At 40.8% G+C, this 18635-nt stretch overlaps 1 protein-coding gene across 2 annotated transcripts in view; it reads left to right on the top strand.

The window, feature by feature from the left end:
* Positions 1-5351: 5351 nt before the first annotated feature.
* RHPN2 (rhophilin Rho GTPase binding protein 2) overlaps positions 5352-18635 on the top strand; it is a 30193-nt gene continuing 16909 nt past the window's right edge. The window contains exons 1-2 of one of the 2 annotated variants that reach the window (XM_074881776.1): positions 5352-5444; positions 15917-16032. In XM_074881776.1, the coding sequence (XP_074737877.1) occupies positions 5376-5444; positions 15917-16032 (185 nt within the window). In that variant the 5' untranslated portion in view covers positions 5352-5375. Of the gene's footprint in view, positions 5445-6039; positions 6045-15916; positions 16033-18635 lie in introns of those variants that run through there. The other variant, XM_074881777.1, reaches the window with a different exon arrangement.

Here is an 18635-nt window from a genome sequence, read left to right as displayed (position 1 = left end):
TTACACAGTTCCATGCATATGGGGAGTACTCTGTTTAATTTAGGTTTCTAATTCACTTTAAAACAATATAGCAGAAGCCACAGACGTTTATCTACACGCATTATCTTTTCTCATCATTACTAATTAGTAAGCTGTTAGCTAGAACATACAGTGGCAAAATGAGTTGTTAGCACAGTTGCTGTTTCTCTTTGTTTAGGAAATAATTGTTCCTCAGTAGTCAATTCTATGTGACTTTGATTTAACACACAGGCTTAAATAAACCTTTTTTGCACAATGTTAACAGAAAATCTTTTGAGTGTCTTGTCTGTTATGTTCAAAGAGTTGTAATCAAATATTGAAGTTTTTTTCCCTTGAAGGCTTTTATCAGATTAGAATTACCTTTGCATCCCAATGGTATTTCCTTCTCCATGGTAAACTTTATCTCCTGTTTACAACTGTTAAACCAGGTGACAATTGCTATTTGTATCTGTTAAAGAAGACAGTAATTCCAGTGTCTTTTGATAATTGCAATGAAACTAAAATATTACTAGGTCTGGATAGCTTACATTTAAATTAAATTTGTGCTGTTATTTGGCTGGTGAAAAAAAAAAAAAAAAAAGAAAGCTCACATACTTGCCAGTACATATAAGGCTGAAATCGTGCCCTTAAGCCATAGATGGACTTCAGGTTTAGTTTTCCAGTACATTTTCAACATCTGTTTGAATTAGTGCATCAAGAAGGTTGACCATAAAAGTGTCTTCCTACATCTTTTGTTATATTATTTAAGACTAGTTCCTCAAATAGATAACTTCTTGTTGGTTAGTTTTAAGTTATGTGAGTCACTGGAACTTCAGACTAAAAGCAGCATAATTGATATATAAAAGAAGGAAGCAAAAATCTGATTCATTTACAGGGGTGTTAAAAGCATGTTAAAGAAAAAAGGAATATGTAAGTACAGTAAGTATGAAAAACCAATATTAAATACACTACCTTTTTTTTTTTTTCAAAACACAGCAAAAAGAGACAAACAGCTTGACTTCACCTCTGCCTTATCTTGCATTCAATGGGAATATTCCCCCGAATACTCTTCCTGTCAACACATGGCTACTGTACCAGTTGACAAAACAGACACATGAAGTACAGACCCTGAGGCATTGTTTTAGCTTTTACAAAGTGCTAACTTTAATTTTTTAAAATAATGAACAACAACAACAAAAGAGATAATGAATATTGTCCTTAAGTACACAGATTTTTATCTATGGATCTCAGCTAAAGGCAAAGGCTTATCTGGGAAAAGTGGTGATGATTTTGCCCATGTTTGGCCTTACATTCTTAATTCGCACTGAAACTGCAACATCTTGTTTCCAAGATGATCTCACAGTAGAATAGGCAAAGCATTATTACCTAGTCAATAGTAAATGGTATTTTTTTCCAATGAAGATAAAGCTGCAGTTAACACGTGCCCCACACTGTTAACCTGAAGAAGCAGCAGTGAAATGCTGCACCTATGGCCAAACATATCATGGCCATCCAAAGCCCTTATACTGAGTTTATTTACTATTTTTATACTATTTCGTTATCACTCAGTAGATTTCTTGGTAAGGAAACCTTCTACTGGCACTTCTTACTTGCAGTTCCTGTCTGGTCACTTTTCAATCCATTTGTCATAAAATGCAAAAGAGCTTCTTTTGTTTATGAGAACACCTTCCCAGTCTTTACTCTCAAACTTTTCTAACGTGAAAATATCCTACATCTTGTAAACTTAAAACAGTCTCAAAGAGATTCACATCACTATTGCTACTGTGCCCCCATGCCCTGCTTTTGCCATTCTCAATCTCTCTTTTTTTTCTCCTAAACAGGTATTTCAAAAGAGGTGAGAGTGGGGAAAAAAAATCCACCTAAAATCCCTTTTCCTCTCTCCTCACCTAAAACTTCCCTACGGTAGCCAGACATTTGCTCATTAAGAACTGCAATCTTCAGAAATAAAGGATGATACTAACTCGACTAACTCACTGCAGTTGAATTCATCAACTGCAAAGCTACAGGCTGTCCAGTTTACTGACAAAATCTTATTGTCTCTCTGCTCAGAATAGAAGATTAATATTCAAAGCCACCAACAATAGGAGGAGAAATAAGTAACTGTGTGTCAGGTTCAGAATTCAAGAATCTACCTTGAGAAACAGCAGGAGTTCATGCATACTTCTCCCTTCACACAGTATCATTCTTATGCGCTTTTGCTGATAAGCCCCTGTGTCTGTCTGAGACAAAAGCTGTCTTTGAGGCACCTGTTAGCATTCTGTAGCTGCAACGTCTGTAAAATCACAAAAAAGAAACATTCTCTTTCCAGAGAGCAGCACCTGTCCTTACTAAGTCAAAGCAAATTCCTATCTTCAGTATGTAACAGACATCCCAACAGGAAATTAATTTCCCAAACTGAGACCACTTCCTAGTGGCCAAAGAGAAGACTAAAGATGGAATTTCATATATTCACATATTTTTCAAGATGGGGGAGGGAGACTGACTGAGCAAGTGGAGTGATACCAGCATGACAGATACATGGCACATAATGTGCACATGTACATATATGTCACATACAATCATGTGTCTGTGGTAAGGCTGTCCAAATTCTGGTCCCTCTTACCTTTACTATTGTGGGACACAATCTGGGACAACTCAAGCTCTGCTATTCTGTGCCTGTTTTCAGCATGGTCATTGTTTGGATCACCTGCCTGGTTTATCTCTGAAGATGCACAAAGCCAGATAGCACCAAGTTCTGTAAAACAAAGAGATTTGATGCAGAGATAAGATTAATTGCTTCAGTTTCAGTACTTTAGGCACAACATACTGGTCTTCTTTGGATGCAAATTCTTAAGCATTTGATACTTTCTTAGAGGTAGTGCCATGTCCAGTGCAATAGATCACTGAATTTACTCTCTTCTAATATTAAATATCAACCAAACATCTGAATCTATACGCCCCTTTTTCTGAGTGAATATGTTCCAGATTCCTAGCCTATTATTACTCAGTATTACAACGCAGTAAACCAAACCCTCTGATTAATATAATCGTGTGAAACTGAGAAAAGTCTGTGGTATGAACCCACCTCTATTTAAGATTCTAATAGGAGCCAAAAAGCTACTGGAGACAAGATGTTTAACCAACTGTTGAGAAGAGCAGGGACATGGTATTTTGAGGGTAAACCAGGTTTTGGAATGCTCTAAACTGCAATTTACATTCCAGGGTCAGAGAACACTCCTACCCAGTCATTACACGGCTCAGCCCTAGCTATTGAGACCATAAAATCAGCATGTGCCTTTTGCAAAAAAGCATATTCACCATATGCAGATAAAACTTACAGTGACTTACTTAAGAAATATGGTATCAGTCCTAATGCAGTCATGATGAAGAGAGGGGAAGGCACAGTCTAATCTGGCAGTTGTGAGAGTGTTGGGTGATATACCCAGGACACTAAAGATGGGGGAGGAAGCCTGTAAGAGCTATCTTGAACTCCCCTGAATTTGCTGTAGAAGTGTGTAGCACTGCTGACTTTGTTTTATTCAAAGAATCCACCAGCAACGAAGAAAGGCTGCATTTTGTCAGCAAGGTATGTTAGAAGTTATCTTTGGTATCGCACTGTGCAGAAACTTCTGCAAATTTGTGTGTGTTTTACACATAACCATGATAATAGTCACTCGTCCTGTTGTTACCCGTCTGACTCTTTGGCCTGGCCACAAACTCTCAGGACTTTATCTGGAGTAATAGCTGTAGCCTTTCAGTGATTTTCAATAAATCCAGTGAAGCAGTGCACACTCCCGAGATGGTCACATTAATACTGCTGTAATTGCCAGATTGTATCAGCATGGCCTATGCTGGCAAATTACTAATGTATCTCTCATTTATATTAACTTAAACTAATGTATATGTATTGCATTGGAGTTTCACACAGATTTTGCAAGATTTAAATTTTAGAATCCTTTTTGACAGGTAAGTACACTAACACCATAAAAAAATAATTTAAAACATTTTTTACACCTTCTAAATAGAAATTGGAGAAAGTTAAAACTACTTTCCCACTGTTACCCATTTCTATTTAACTTATAATTGAATACATTCATCCAGTATCTTTAGAATTATTGAAAAAAAGTACTGGGGCGAGAGTAAACAAAATGAGAAAGAGCAAAATTCAGCTGACTTCAAGATCTCAATTTCTGAGTTGCTGACTCCAGTCTTCTTCCTTAAAAACAGGCAGTAGACACAGTTTATCTGGACTGCTTTGCATAACTCTCTGGAGACACCGGTGTTTTCAAAGAAAGTTTCAATAAAGGATGTAATTCCAAAGATATTTTTCCTTTGATAAAGAAACGTTGTTGCTGCAGATTTTTCCCTAACACAACACTGCCATACTTTTAAGAAAGATGAAAAAAGAGAAAACAAGGGAGATGGGGAAGACAAGTTTGGTAATATTAAGTATTTTGCTGTATTGCATCTTAGAATGCTAAATTCCCACACAAGTCCGTAGGTTAGACCCTAGCTAGTAACAGGAACCAATATTGGCAATTCCCTTACATGAGCATCCAGTAACATTTGCAAAAACGGTTACACATGGAATATTTCGAAGAAGGAGGTTTTCGGTGCGAACAGTGCAGATTTTTGCAACGTTGAGGTCGATCCCACCGCAGTTTCCCGGAGCCGGGGCCAGCCCTGCCTTTCACCGAGATGCTGCTGCCCTCACCGGGGGCCAGGGCCGGAGCCTCTCCGGCTCCCCGGGCTCCCTCCCCGCGGGCCAGCCCAGCCCTGCGAGCCGTGCCGGCCGCCCCACGCGCTCCCGAAGCCCATTGCCGAGGCGCAGCGTGGCTGCGCGGGCACCGGGAACTGGCTCCGGTAAACGCTCCCCGCTGCGAGGGGCACACCCCCCCCCGGGTCTGGGGGGCACCCTCCGGAGGAATGAGCCCGCGCTGAGCGACGGCCACCCGCGGGAAACCTTCCCCCCGGAGGCGGGCAGCGTGCCCGAGGAAAGCTGGCGGCGGCCCCACGGTGCCGCGGGCTGTCGCCAGGCTCGGCGGCGGCGGGAGGCGGCAAGAGGCGAACGGTCCCCGCGGGGCGGCCGGCCAGGCCCCGCCACGCTGCAGCAGACCGCAACCGCAGGAGCGGGCTGAGCTGCCCCGCCATGCCGGGGGCTGCCGGGCCGCGGGGTCCCACGGGCAGCGGCCTGAGGGTGGCTGCGAGGACCGTCCGGGGCGGTGGAGGGGCGGCGGGGCGGGGCGGGGCAGCTCCTCCCCGCCGCGACCGGAGGCGGAGCCGGGCGGCGCCGTGGGGCAGCGCCGACATTTCCCGCGGGGTCGCGGCTCCCCACAGCAGTAGCAGCAGCGGCGGAGGGACGGCTGGCTCGCCCGGAGATGACGGACGCTCTGCCGCCCCGCGGCTGCCAGGCGGCGGAGCCGGCGGAGGACGGCTACTTTCGGAAGGTGGGAGGGGTGGGGCTTTGGGGGGTCCCCCCCGCACCTGGGCTTTGGCGATCCTCCGGCCGCTTTCTCCAGGCGGAGCGTCGAGAGCTCCGTCCCGCGGCAGCCCGCGGCGCGGGGAGCTGCTCCTAGGGAGGGAAGGGGGGTGAGGTGGGGACCTGGGCTCCAGCCGAGCGCCTCTGCCGGGCCGGGCCCCGGCTGCGCGGTTCGCGTTGCGCGGTTCGCGTTGCGCGGGTGGGGCTCTCCGCGGGGTCCCGGGCGACCGAGGCCGGACCGCCAGCGGCACGACCCTCCGCTGTCCCTGGGCCAGGCTTCGCCTTGCAGGACAGGAGCACTCATACCTCTGCGAAATAAGTGAAATCTCCCTTCTTTCCCCTCTCCACCCCGCGCGCTTTCCTGTTCGCTCCTCGCCGCGTCCCCTCGCTCGCTCTCCAGTAAATTGCCTTGTGTACCTGTAAGAAAACGTACTGGAGTAAGGCAGTGAAGTTAACAGACTTGTTAGGAAGTTTTTAATGAACATCTGCCCTAATTACTTTTCAGACTGAGTGGGCGGCTTTTGCCACAACCTGCACCCGAGTTCTTTTCTGCACAACAGTAATTACAGTTAAGTGCCGCCTGTAATGCAGCCCTGTGGGCTTCTGTGAACTTCACTGGAGGTGAAGGGCAGTTAAGTGCCCTTCTCGGGGAGCTTTGAATCAGGCTTTCCTCGCTGTTTTTAAGTTCCCCGCGCCTGTAACTTTTGGTGATGGGCTACAAATAGGGGTGTAGGTACACGATGTAGATTTTGGATCCGAGGTCACAAACTGTTTATTCTATGGAGGAAAAAAAAAAGCGCGTTACACATCAGGTTGTTGCTGCTCACCTCTGCACAAAAAATATCCGTACAATGCACTTCAGCTACCGCCGGGATTGCGTGGTAGGGAGGCACATACTCTTGCTCTGTTGCCCTAGCTGTTTGGTTTTTTGCCCCCAGTAGTCAAAATTCATAAGCCTCCAGGAGCTTAAGCAACAATATTGCCCTTTAGCAGAGGAATTGTTTGCAGCTGAAAAGAGCAAAGTTTTACCTGTGCCAACCATGCTGCAAGGAATCAGTAGTGCTGTATAAATAACTAGACAGACTGAAACAAAACTTCGACCAAATCTTGTCTGGTTTCTTCACTGAGTAATCCTACTATCATATTTGGTGAGTAATAACTTCTTTCTTAGTAGTCCGTAGCAGGAAATCACGAAGTGTGGCAAAGTTGTAATTATTTAGCATTTTCACAGCTATGTGTTCTATAGTATGGGATGCTTGTAGGCTGCCTTGAGGCATGTTAGTAAAAAAGTTGACTTTTCATGAACTTGTCAGGGTCGTTAAATTAGATAAACCAACTCTTCCACCTATTTGTTTTCATTGATGGGGACTAACTGAAGTTTAATAGCCAAGTTGTGCTTCGTAAGTCATGAGAGGAGTATATCTTCTGCACTCAGACTTGCTAAAGGACTGAATTTATTTTCAATTAAATTGTTGTGTGTTAGGGTTAAGTTCACTGAAACAGTAATAGATCAGTGTAAACCCCATATGCCGAACAGGAATGAAGTTTTTCTTGTATATGAAAATACTGTAAGATCAATTTTATACCTAATCATGAGCATCTTTCCCACTTTTGCATTACTTATATCTTAAAGCAGTAGAAAATAGATATGAATCTGATATTAAATCTGGGTGAGCCAGTGTTGCAGTGGAACATTCTTCCCTCTGTTCACTCAGACCTTTGATAGGTTCATCCAGCTCATAAGTGTCTTTATTAAAGTTGTAAACTTCAGATCAGTCTAGATCCTCAAAGCCTTCTGTCCCTATAAGTTAGATGTAAGCAGGAAACCAGTATTCCTTGTTATACATTAGTTGAATGGTCTCAAAGATCAGAGCTTTCATTCTGACTCAGTAGTTCTATGAGAAGGGAGGAGGAAAAAAAGCCCAAACAAACCAAAAACCCAAACCACTTTTGGAATCTTGAACAGATACAAGCTGTGAACCCAAGGAGATGCTTTGCACATAGCATCTTTGGGTCCTACATGTTCATCTGAATGGTGTGCTAGGTGGTATCATGTGACTGAGCTGTTCGTGTGTGTCCATGGGTCTCCACCCCACTGCCCCTGCCCCAAATTCCTTTGTATTGCTTTTCCCTCTCCTTTTAAATCACACTACTTTTTGTTCTCCTGAAAGGATTTGAGGGTTGGCTTACCAGTTTTGTTGGTGCAGATTCACATCAATTTCCAAGGCTAATCCTCGTGGTTTTAGATCAAAAGACATTTACTTAATTGACTTTTTTACTCTGTAAGCTGTGGAGCAAGGTGAAAACACTTGCTTTGTATCACAAAAAGGGCTTCCAAGCACTATTTACACAATGAGGTTGCCTTCCATACTTTTCAAGAATATTGTGCACAATGAAATTTTATAACTGAGAAAAATTGAGCAGTTCATACAATGTCCATTTGTTTTAGACTTTTGATATTTTCTTTTGATGAATGGATTACTGTGGGAAGCATGCTCAAAGTCTGTATAGTGCCCTTTTGTGTATTATGCTTTTTGAAGTCTTAAATACAGCATACCAGAAAACAACCATCAGTATCCCCAAGATGCAATATGTAAACCAACTTATTTACTTAATTCTTGTTTAGTGAATTTTTTTTTTTTCCTGTAGGGAGGAGGCCCTGTAAAACTATGACTGGCTCTATGTAAAGGGCCATGACCAGAAATGGGGAAACAGATGCACAGCCCTGTTTCCTGCTTTGACTTCTGCCACACTAGAAAGTTAGGCTTGCTGTGACACTGCCTGGTGAGTTGTGGATGTGATGAGTGGCAGCTACTGCAGTCCACTTGCACCATTCCTCAGACTCCCTCTCTCCATTCCCTTCCAGTGATGTCAGAGCTGCTCTGTAGGGAGCTTTTCCTGTTTCCCTTACCCCATCTCTGTGTGTTATCTCCTTTTTCCCCAAGGCAAAGGCCTGTCATAATTATATAGGCAAAATTAAATTTTCCTTAAACCTATAAGATGCTTTGAGCTAGCTCAAATGCCTTTTTCATTCTTTTTTTTTTTTTTTTTAAATATCTAGTTTTAAGGAAATTACCTGTGTGGACACACCGGGTGTATGCAACTCTGTCAATGTTGACCCTATTCCCTTCCCCTTATATCTCCCCTCCAAAACAATCTTCTTTAACCATTTGATTAGCTGCAACCAAACTTGTGAGAAGGATTTTAGTTTTAAAACCAAAATGAACAACAACAAAATCCTTGCTCGTGTCCTGAACAGGATATGGCAAAGTGGAAAAAGCACCTCACTTTTCATCAAAAAGAAGATGGAACTTCTGTCTACAACTTTTTTCTTTCTGGGAAGATAACACACCAGGGAACTGGTTCTGCTACTGTTTTGTTTATCTCAACTGTCACATGTGGATAGCTTAGTTCACTATATTCTATGGTACGTTGCCAAGGCAAACTGTACCTGTACTTCTGGGTGGTGTGAGTACTCTTGGACCGTCAGGCTCATGCCTCGACCTCTTTACAGGAGTTTCACATTCTTTCATTATTACTGGCAGCAACCTGTGAATCAGCCATGCATAGCCGGCACATCCATCCGAATCCCGCTCCCAGTCTTTCTTCCCTATGAAAGAGGCTGCGGTCAGCAGAAAATAATGACAAAACTAATGATAAGAGCAAAGAACAATTTGTTTTAAAAGTAGAGCAAGGCATTTAAACAGGAAGATTTTTTCAGCAATCTATCCTCCTGTGCTGCTTTGCTTATGCGAGATGCTTCTCCCACCTCTGGGGAATTTATTCTTTAACCCTGCCATGATTCTGTGATTGCTTGGCCTCTTGGACCTCTTCCTGTATTTTTAGTTACTTTTGAACTCTTGTGGGAGAAACAGCTTTCTTTTTCAAGCTGTTCTCCTCTGTTTTTTTTCTTATTACAGCACACCACCCCACTTAACCAGTAAGCTTTTGCAAAGTAAATATATCCCCAAAATGGGTCAATATACAGAACTCAGGATATCTATAAAGTAATACTCATCCAGTCACAGGATCCAATACTTGCATGGTAATCTATTAGTAGAGCTATGCCTGCCCTGTTGTTTTTTTTTGTTTGTTTGTTTGGGTGGGTAAGAGCAGAGCAAGAAACCTGGCAAGTTCTTTCTACTGTATCTTTCCCATTTGGTTTACTGATTTGTAACACCTTATGCAGACTGTAACTTTTCAAATTCCCTAATCAGTCAGGAAGTTGCAATAAATGATAAGAAAAAGCCATAGTTCATTTTCCAAGGTTACCCCTCCTGTAGTTCTTCACGCAGCTGCTGGTACAGCACTAAACATCCCATTTTCAATTTGGTGGTTTTGTATAGCAGTCCATTGTGCTACATAGAGGCAGAGCAGTAGGACAGCTAGCTTAATGAATCTTTAGATTCTGATCAGTTTAATGAAGATGCTCATCTTCTCTTCCCTTTCTTAAAGCTTTGGTTCTGTCTGTGAGGCTAGATACTTATCATATAGACCAAGCTGATGATTCAGAAAGAAAGACAGTATATATTAGTCCTTCCTGTCAGGGTAAAAGGCTAAAAACAGAAACCAAGCAGTTCCATAAATGAAGCACCAGGCTGAAAATGATGATAGGTATGGTAACCAGCTTGTGAATCAGCACTTCCCTAATTAACTCTCTCTTAGCTTTTTGGAGTTTCTTTTGCAGGGCTTCCCCCCAACTGTGGTTAATGTATCAGTTTACCAACCTGCTACACCTGTGCTTCCACTGGGGTTTACCTGTGGTTCTTTTTAGTCATTAGTAGCCAGGCAACCATCAACATTAGCATTGACACAGGAATATTTATTTGCCTATTTGTTCTCTTTCCACTGGTCTGGCAGGACAGAAACAATGTTGCTATGATTCATACCCCTGTCATGCCATATCCACTCATTATATACAAATTAATAAAACCTAAAACTGAAAGTAGGCCTTCATGTGAAACCAAGAATCATCTGAAACTTCGTTAGTCAAGAGACAACATCTCTGATGAAATACTAATTTTCATTTTGCTTAGTGAGTGGTGTGGCAAGATGCAATATTGTATAGGAAATACATATTTGGAATTTAATGCAATAATTAGTTCTAAAACTTTATATTAATTTCTGGGGCCAGGCACTTAGAACTGTAAAATACTTGTCTACACAAGTAACTAGGTTCTGAGAGACCAGATCTTCCTCCTTTTTTTTTTTTTTTCAAACTCAGATAAAACTTCTACTATTGAAAGACTTACAGTATATAGCTAAAATTTCAAAACTGAACTAGTAGAAACATGCAAAGAGAAACTTTAATTATAGTAGTGGAAGAAGGTAAGGAAATAAACATAATAATTTAGCAGGACTTAGGATCACTTCTAGAAATACTGCTGTGAATCATGCTGTTTACTACAATTGCTATTACAGCCAAAGAAGTTATGTGCATAAGTTAAATTACACACACGTTTAAATATCTGGAGGATATGGCCATTTGCGTACACTGTTGGGCTTGACGAGCAGTACAGGTTGCACTGGCTGGAAAGGAATGTTTTATTTTAAGTAAGAGGGCACACCCAGTTTCAACTCTGTGTCACCTTCAGACAGCGTATGGCTCACCTTAAAAGTTCAAACCACTACTTCATAAATCATATTTATGTTAATTTCAAATGTTTTCTGTGATTACTCATTGTCTGGCAAACAGTTGTGATTTCTGTGTCCATCACAACTGGATTTCTGATATTAAAAAATACTTCTGTCTTGAAAGAACTGCCTGGCATCCTAATTAAATACAACTGCTTCTTTATTTGGGGCCCATACTTTTGACAGCTATCTTCCTTCTGTGGTAGGTAATTTCTCAAGGCCTAGAGCCTAAACTTGGAAAAACCGAAAGATACTGCCTATACTCCTTAGACTGGGAAATTTTAAGGCTCCTTCAGTAAGCACTGGTGCCTTGTACAGAGGCAAGATACTGTCCATCCATAGTTAACCTGACTACAGGTTTGCCTAGCTACCTTCTCTGGCCATGTGATCTGTAGAATAAAATCTCCCCCAAAATCCCACGTTGAGCCCTGAACAGTCAGTCAGCCATTTCCTAGCTCTGCTTGAGCTCCTGCTGTTGAGCTGGCTGTGCCTGGTCTGACAGAGACGGTGTCACACTGAGATCCCACAGGCATTCGTAATACAACTGTTTGTCAAATATGTGTGTGGGATAATGTTTGTAAACTTAAAAATAAAACCTGGGGGATATCCTGCCACCTAAACTCAGGCATTAGCTATAACAAGAGATGAGCAGCGATCCCATTGGAATCTGTCAGCACACTCCATTAATGAGTCAGAGGGTTGCTAGCAAACATGCAGGCCCTGCACAGGCTAGCCTTCATCAGGTGCATGTTTATTTGTCTAACATCAGTGTCTGTTTCTGTTACCTGAATAGGTACACAAATAGCATATGGCAAGAATCTGTAACTTGTGCAGGTCTTGCCTCTGATACCAATATATTAAAAACATACCAGGTTCCTGATTCTGCAGTTCAACAATGCTATTCAACCAAGCAGGAAGAAATAAAGTAACTAGCTAACTGAATTTAGGTTTTAACAAGCTTTTATTGGTTCAGGAGCTAAGGATAATAATATTTAACCACTTTAAGCACTTCTTTAAGAAGTGCAGCTATGCTCTGAGGGGAAAAAGGCTCTAAAACTGATAGCTGAATTTACTATTTGGATTGTCTTCACAGCAAAGTTACTCAGTTTACTAGTCGTCCCACCCCCCCCCCCCAAATGCATGCAATGAAAGCTTAAATCATACTCCATTCTTGGTCATTTTTGCAACTTCCTTAGTAATAACCATTCTTTTGTTGCTATTTAATTAATAATTTTACCACTAGTGTATTTAATAATTTTACCCACAGTGTAAAATCCAGTTCACTCTTCCAAGTTGTCTCGGCTTGGCAAAGAAATAAACAGTAATTAAACGAAGCATCTAGCATCCTGTTGATGAGAAATGAAACAGTAGGTGTGGAAACCGCTGGGAAGTTTGGCTGCCAGATACTGTAATGAACTAAACATTAACATTCTTGGGATTGTCCAAATGTGAACCAAGTGCAAATGCTGTCTGGGAAAGGGATCTTCTACATGGAGGAAAACAAAATTAAGCACTTTCTTGGACCTGTCTGCTAAACAACTTTTAGTACACAAAATTTGTGCTTTACATAAGGGGAAATCTTCCCCAGGTTGTATATTTCCCATGTTTTTTTGCAGATATTGGTTATTTTCACTGTCCTCTATGCAGACTCCTACCCATGAGTTTTCTGGCAGCTTGATTACAATAAAGAGTTTAAGCCTGCAAATGAACACAAACTGGCTGAGTGTCCCCATCCCCTGTCCAGGACTTGTAAAAAGGAATGTTTTCCAAAAGGTAAAATACGAGTTCCTTACAGGCATTAAGAATTAAATGGGAGGTATGTGCTTGCAGCAGGTGATCCTGAAAACAGACTCCTCTATCCATAAGAAGCCTTTCAACAAGGAGACAAAAGTGCAGCGCTTCCAGGCACACTGGAGGTGATACGGATACTTCAGTCTTCAGTGCCTTGTCCTCTTAGGCCCCAGGGCTGTTTTTGCATTAAAGCTTCCTACAGAGTTTAGTGGCTGGTCCTGAAATGCAGGGAAACATCTCTGCCACTTTTTCTTTGCACAGTTTTGCATTCATTGTTCAATGGGAGCTTGTTTGATTTCTGGGCTGGAGCTTGATCAAAGGTGCACTGAAATAAACATACCACTTCTACAGAGCTTCATGGACTTAGGAATCAGGCAGTTATCTTCCTGAAAAATTTCCCAGAAATAGAGCTGTAAAGAAGTATTTGAATGATGTCATGAAACTTGTTTGGCACACAGGAAGGGCAGGGAGTTCTGGAAAGAAGCTGCAGCTTTACAGGGAAAATTGAAGACAAGGGCAGGGCAAGGATATGTTTAGGAAGGATGATTGGACTAAGTTGTTGAGAAAGAAGTAGGAAGAAAGCATCACAGACCTATATAGGGATATAGAAATGACAGGCCCAAGATGAGAATCAAGTATTCAAACCGAATGTGAAAAACAAGAGGAAATAATTGGCAAGGTTCAAATGAAAAATGGCTTGGACAGAATGGAAAAAGACTTTGAATACCCGTAGTAGAGAAAGATTATATAACACAATGAAGAAAAAGCAAAGTAGGAAAAACAGTGGCAGCCCAGAAAAAGAAACAGGCAAAGAGCAGAAAGTAACTTGTGGATACAAGACCATGTTGTACCTTTAAGTGTGTCATGCTTATGTCTCTGCATAAACATGTGTAAAGGAGCATAAGGTATTTGGTAGTTAAAGGACTACTTTTAATCTGAGATGAATGAATGAGTTTGCTACATGTGCGTGTCCTCTCCAGTAAGAAGTTAATTTTCTGTGTATTGTGCTTGCTGCTAGTGCTTTCTCATGCAGAGAGTATATACTCCACACCCAAGTTTTGGGCTTCTGCTGTAATTGGTATTTCAATGCAGAAACATTTCTGCAATAAGAGTAATTTAATGCAGCATGTTTTTTTCAAGTTATCTGGCAAATGGTGCTTCTGAAGATGTTTGCACAAGCTTCCTGTCATTTTACCTGTTTATTACAAACTTTTCAACTAGAGATTTAAAATTAACAATATTGGGCTATGTGCTTTCTCATCTGAACTAGTGTAATCTGAATTGATCAGCTCGTTTCTCTACTCTCAAGTGAATTTGCTTTCACCTGCCAACCCAGATAAGAACTGAACTTCAAACAGGTGACTAGAACTTGATGTTCTATTTAAATACTTGCTTTTGTTGTGCTGGTATGTCATTGCCTGACCACTCATAATTAGAGCTTGTTGAGAGACTTTTAAATGCTGTTATATCAAAACCAAATTTTTCTAGTTAAAACTAAGAGGGAGAGGTACAAAATAGCACATAATTTAGTGGCTGGAGTACTTGAGGGAAGACTTGTATCAGACAGATCTGAGCCTCCTTCTTGTGTAATGCACGATCCAGTAGGATGCTGATAAGCTTTGTAATGATACCTGACAAGGCCACTCAAAAGGACATGCTTTATTTCAGGGTAAGCCTTAAAACAAAGTGGTCTTACTTGCTTCAGAATCAGTAGTTAAGACTGCAGGGATGTGCTGGTTGGCTATAAATGAGTATTAGTATTTAAAGACACACTCGATACTTTAAAAAGGGGGGGGGGGGGGCAGGGGCAAATAATAAAGTGGAAGTGAAACTTCTATTTAAAAAAGGTGTTAACCTTGTGTTTGTGTTTCCCTAAAAAACCAGAAAAAGACAAACATGCAGTCCTATTCATCTATAACAGTTTTAGCTTACCAGAATACAATGGCTCAGTCCTGCTCAAACACAGGTTGCAGTAGTTTGAGTCTTGTGCTTGTGTAAGGAATGCACGTACACAGGAATTGTGAATTCTGGAATTTTTGCTTTACTTTTTAAGGGCTTGATTTGATGACTATCTGAAGGTATAATCATCATCTTACCCTGTCAAGCTCTATATTCCATATCCCATTTTATCTTATCCCATCTCATATTATTCCATTTCCCATCTTAGCTGATATTGAGCTGTCAATATATAATTTTTGTTTGGCCAACAGGTAACAAGAAAAACTAATGGGTGTATAAATCATTGCATCTGGCACTGTGAACATATACAGATGAAATAACTTGTAAGGCTTATTCATATTTCACATTTCTGTTGCTGTATGCAAAGGTGCTGTTGGGTTAGGTCAGGGTAGACTTAAAAGATCCAAGAGTATTTCCTGGGTGTGAAGAAGAGCTGTGCAGATAAGCAGTATTGTGCCAAAAATAAGTTTGAGATGGAAAGAAAGGAACCTGGGGAAGGAGGGGTAGGAGGAACTGTACTGAACGTCTGAGTACCAGAAGGAACAAGAGTAGAGATCCTTAGAAAGGCTCTTAAAACTGTGAGCAGTGGTGCTGCCAAAGCCTGGTTTTGATAAAGTTGTATTTCAAGGCTGCGTATATTTAAGTATGGAACTCTGATATTTTGCAAAGGTTAAGCAGAAGCTTTGCTAGGAGTTACTGCCTTGCCAGATACTGTTTTTTATGAAACCCGTAGAAACTTAACACTGTCAAATCTGGTTGTAATTAGAAAATAGCTTCAAAAGATTTGTAGGGGAAAACAGACTGGCTCACACATGTACTTAAACTTTAAAACAAATACTTTCTGCCTGGATTTTAATGTCAAATTGGTCGTGGAGTCTCTTTTGCTTTTAATGACCAAGTTTGAGAAAAGAAACACTGTCATTCATCATTGATGTCAATGTAGTTAATTTGTATTCATACAGAACCCATGCCCGTTAAAGTTCATTCAAATTCAGTGTTACTTCCTTTTCAGTCTCTTCTAACAGTAACAAAAACCCCTTGTTTCCTTAATTCTAGGGGTGTAATCCTCTTGCTGAGACTGGTCGAAGCAAACTGCAAAATCAAAGAGCTGTCCTAAACCAACAGATCTTAAGAGCAGTAAGAATGAGAGCTGGTGCTGAAAATCTTTTAAGGTATGTGTCATGACTTCCTAGTTCTTTTGCCTGAGCAACAAAATTATTCTTTTTTTGATTATTTAAAAGCCTCTTAGCTATTGCTTTTTCCCAGTCTGCCTAACCACTCCTCTAACATGCTGCATAAATTACTGCTGGATGCTTTGTCAATCTCCCTCAAGTTTTTTTAATGCTGTAGCTCTATAGAGTCACTGCCTGCTATAAGGTGCACTTCCAAAGCTGCTATGTTGTAGCAAATGAGCTGAATGTTAGACTATCTTGTGTTGCTCTGTTTCATCAGCTTTATTGGTAGTGATAATGGCAAGTGAACCTTGCTGAATATTGTAACGAATCCTTTTTACACCTTAAATCAAATAAAGGTATTGTCACTATGCTGTTGCTTTTTCCAAGATCATTTAGATCTGTGCTCCACAGTGGAAAGGACCATCAGTAGCCTTATTTATTCCATGTAGTAGTGATATAGGAATAGCAGGGTAGCACACATCTAATTGGAGCTGGGCTACAGTTGCCACCAAATTCTCCTACAATTTGAAGTAAACTGGAAGAGACTTTGACCTTCACATATTATGTTTTGTCCTCCAAATTTTTTTTAAAGACAGTTTCTTATGTGGCTGTTCCCACAGGAGTAGCTTTGTGTTGACCCTGTCTTGAGTCTATTAGATCCCATGATTAACTGCTTGGCAAACAGTCCTGTAGCTTTCCAACAATCCATCGCTCTGTTACACAGAAGAACTGAAAATTTCCCCGATACTCATCTGCAATAGTCTCCTATAGTGTCTGTTTCTCTGCAACTGGAGCAACAATGGAACTCCAAGAACAAAAATCTAGCCAATACAATTCCCTTAGAGAGTGAAAAATGCTTGGATAAATTCACTTCTCTTAAACTTGCCATTAATTGATAGGTTGCCCTTTGCCTGTGACCTGCCTTTATCTCCACTTCTGGCAAGAGAGGTGATAGGTTCAAAGCTTATGTAGTTTTAGCCTCTGTGCCTGACTTAATTTTGCTTTGTTTTCTGGTAATTGACTTAAGGAGTAAGCCTTAGGGTCTTTTGCTACTTTTTGTATGCATAGCAAAATTATTATATTGGCTTTCAAAATGGAACATTGTCCATTCAGTAGATGTTTCTGTGTGCTGACATAGGAGTGTTTTGGAAAGGCCAGATGAGTAATATCTAATGTGAACACTGGTTACTCTAACGTTCAACCTAAGGATGTCCTAAAATTTGGCTCCTGGTACCAATATTAACTGCTGAAATATTGAAGTTGCTATTGACAAGAGTGGGAACTAAGCCTATTTGAAGAGTAGAGGATCAAACTTATTTCTAAGTTATTAAAAATCTAAAATGAATTTACACTTGTTAGACTATTAAAACTTGCTAGTTCTCTGAAAGAAGCAATTTTAAAATTAACCTGGCCACTAGATAGTTCACATGGCTAGATGTATTTACGGGCTCCTAGGGTAAAACATAAATAAATGAGCTTTGTGTTTTCAGATTCTATTTGCATTTCATCAAGTTCTAAAAGAAGCAAACCAATAGCTGTTCACAAGGAGCCTCCTCTAATAGGATTTGAGAAAAAAACTGGAAATGCAGGTTTCTTTACTTTTGGCTGAAAGTAAATGCTAGGCTTGAAACAAATGATCCATATAGTGCAAAGACTTTTGGTTTTAGAACTTCTGAAAGTTGCCCTCTCCTTTTTGTTGTCTTTTGTTCTGGAAGTCTGAGTTAAAACTGAATTTAGAGTAGAGTTATGTGGATTTCAAGGATATCACTTTGCCCCTGTTGCTGTCTTTTGTTGTTTGTCATTACAAAGTATATCTACAGAGCAAAAACATGAAAAGGTAATCAAAGTAACTCTAAATTGGCATGGACATTGAGAGCAATATAGCCATATTAGAGAAGTTCACCTGGATGGAGCACTGAGGTCTCTGAAGAAGATATTAGAATCCCTTCTATGGAGGACAGTAAGCGAGACCAAACATGGAGCCTTAATAACATCCTAACTGAATTGCTGCTAGCATCAAAGCTCACCCGGTTATCTGTGTGGTGCTGCCTTTATCAAGGAAGATTCACTCCACCCTATATTTGTGTCCAGTTTGGTTTATTCAGGCAACAGATGTTAACATTGCTTAATTTAAGCAATCTTGGGTATTCAGTAGAGTACAGTATGGAAAATTCAGATAACACACACAATATGAAGTACAAGCTTAGAATTTTAGCCTTGGAATAACTAGTTCTTCACCAAGGTGCTCCATAAAACTGGAGGATTGTTCCAAGTGGAGCCTAGATGTATGAGAGGGTTGTTCATAAGTATTTTGAAGGTGAATTTATCTTAAAATAAAGGTAAATGCAAAATGCTGCAAACTTAAAATAAGTTTGTTATTCTCTAATGATTTGGACTCTAATATAGGGGTACAATATCTTAAGCCTGGATATGAACCAAGGCCTTTTATCTTAAACTCATACCTGTGGTTATAGTCTCTTGAAAACAGTAATACTGTACAGAGAATCAGGTTAGAAATAGTGATACAATATCATGAAATACACAAATAAGAAATCACAGAGAAATGCTCTGGGAGGTTAGACACTAACATTCACTGTGCT

Source organism: Strix uralensis, chromosome 12 (assembly GCF_047716275.1).
Source record: "Strix uralensis isolate ZFMK-TIS-50842 chromosome 12, bStrUra1, whole genome shotgun sequence".
Lineage (NCBI taxonomy): Eukaryota > Metazoa > Chordata > Aves > Strigiformes > Strigidae > Strix > Strix uralensis.
The sequence above is the reverse complement of the archived record's forward strand: the minus strand, read 5'-3'. Positions and strand labels throughout refer to the sequence as shown.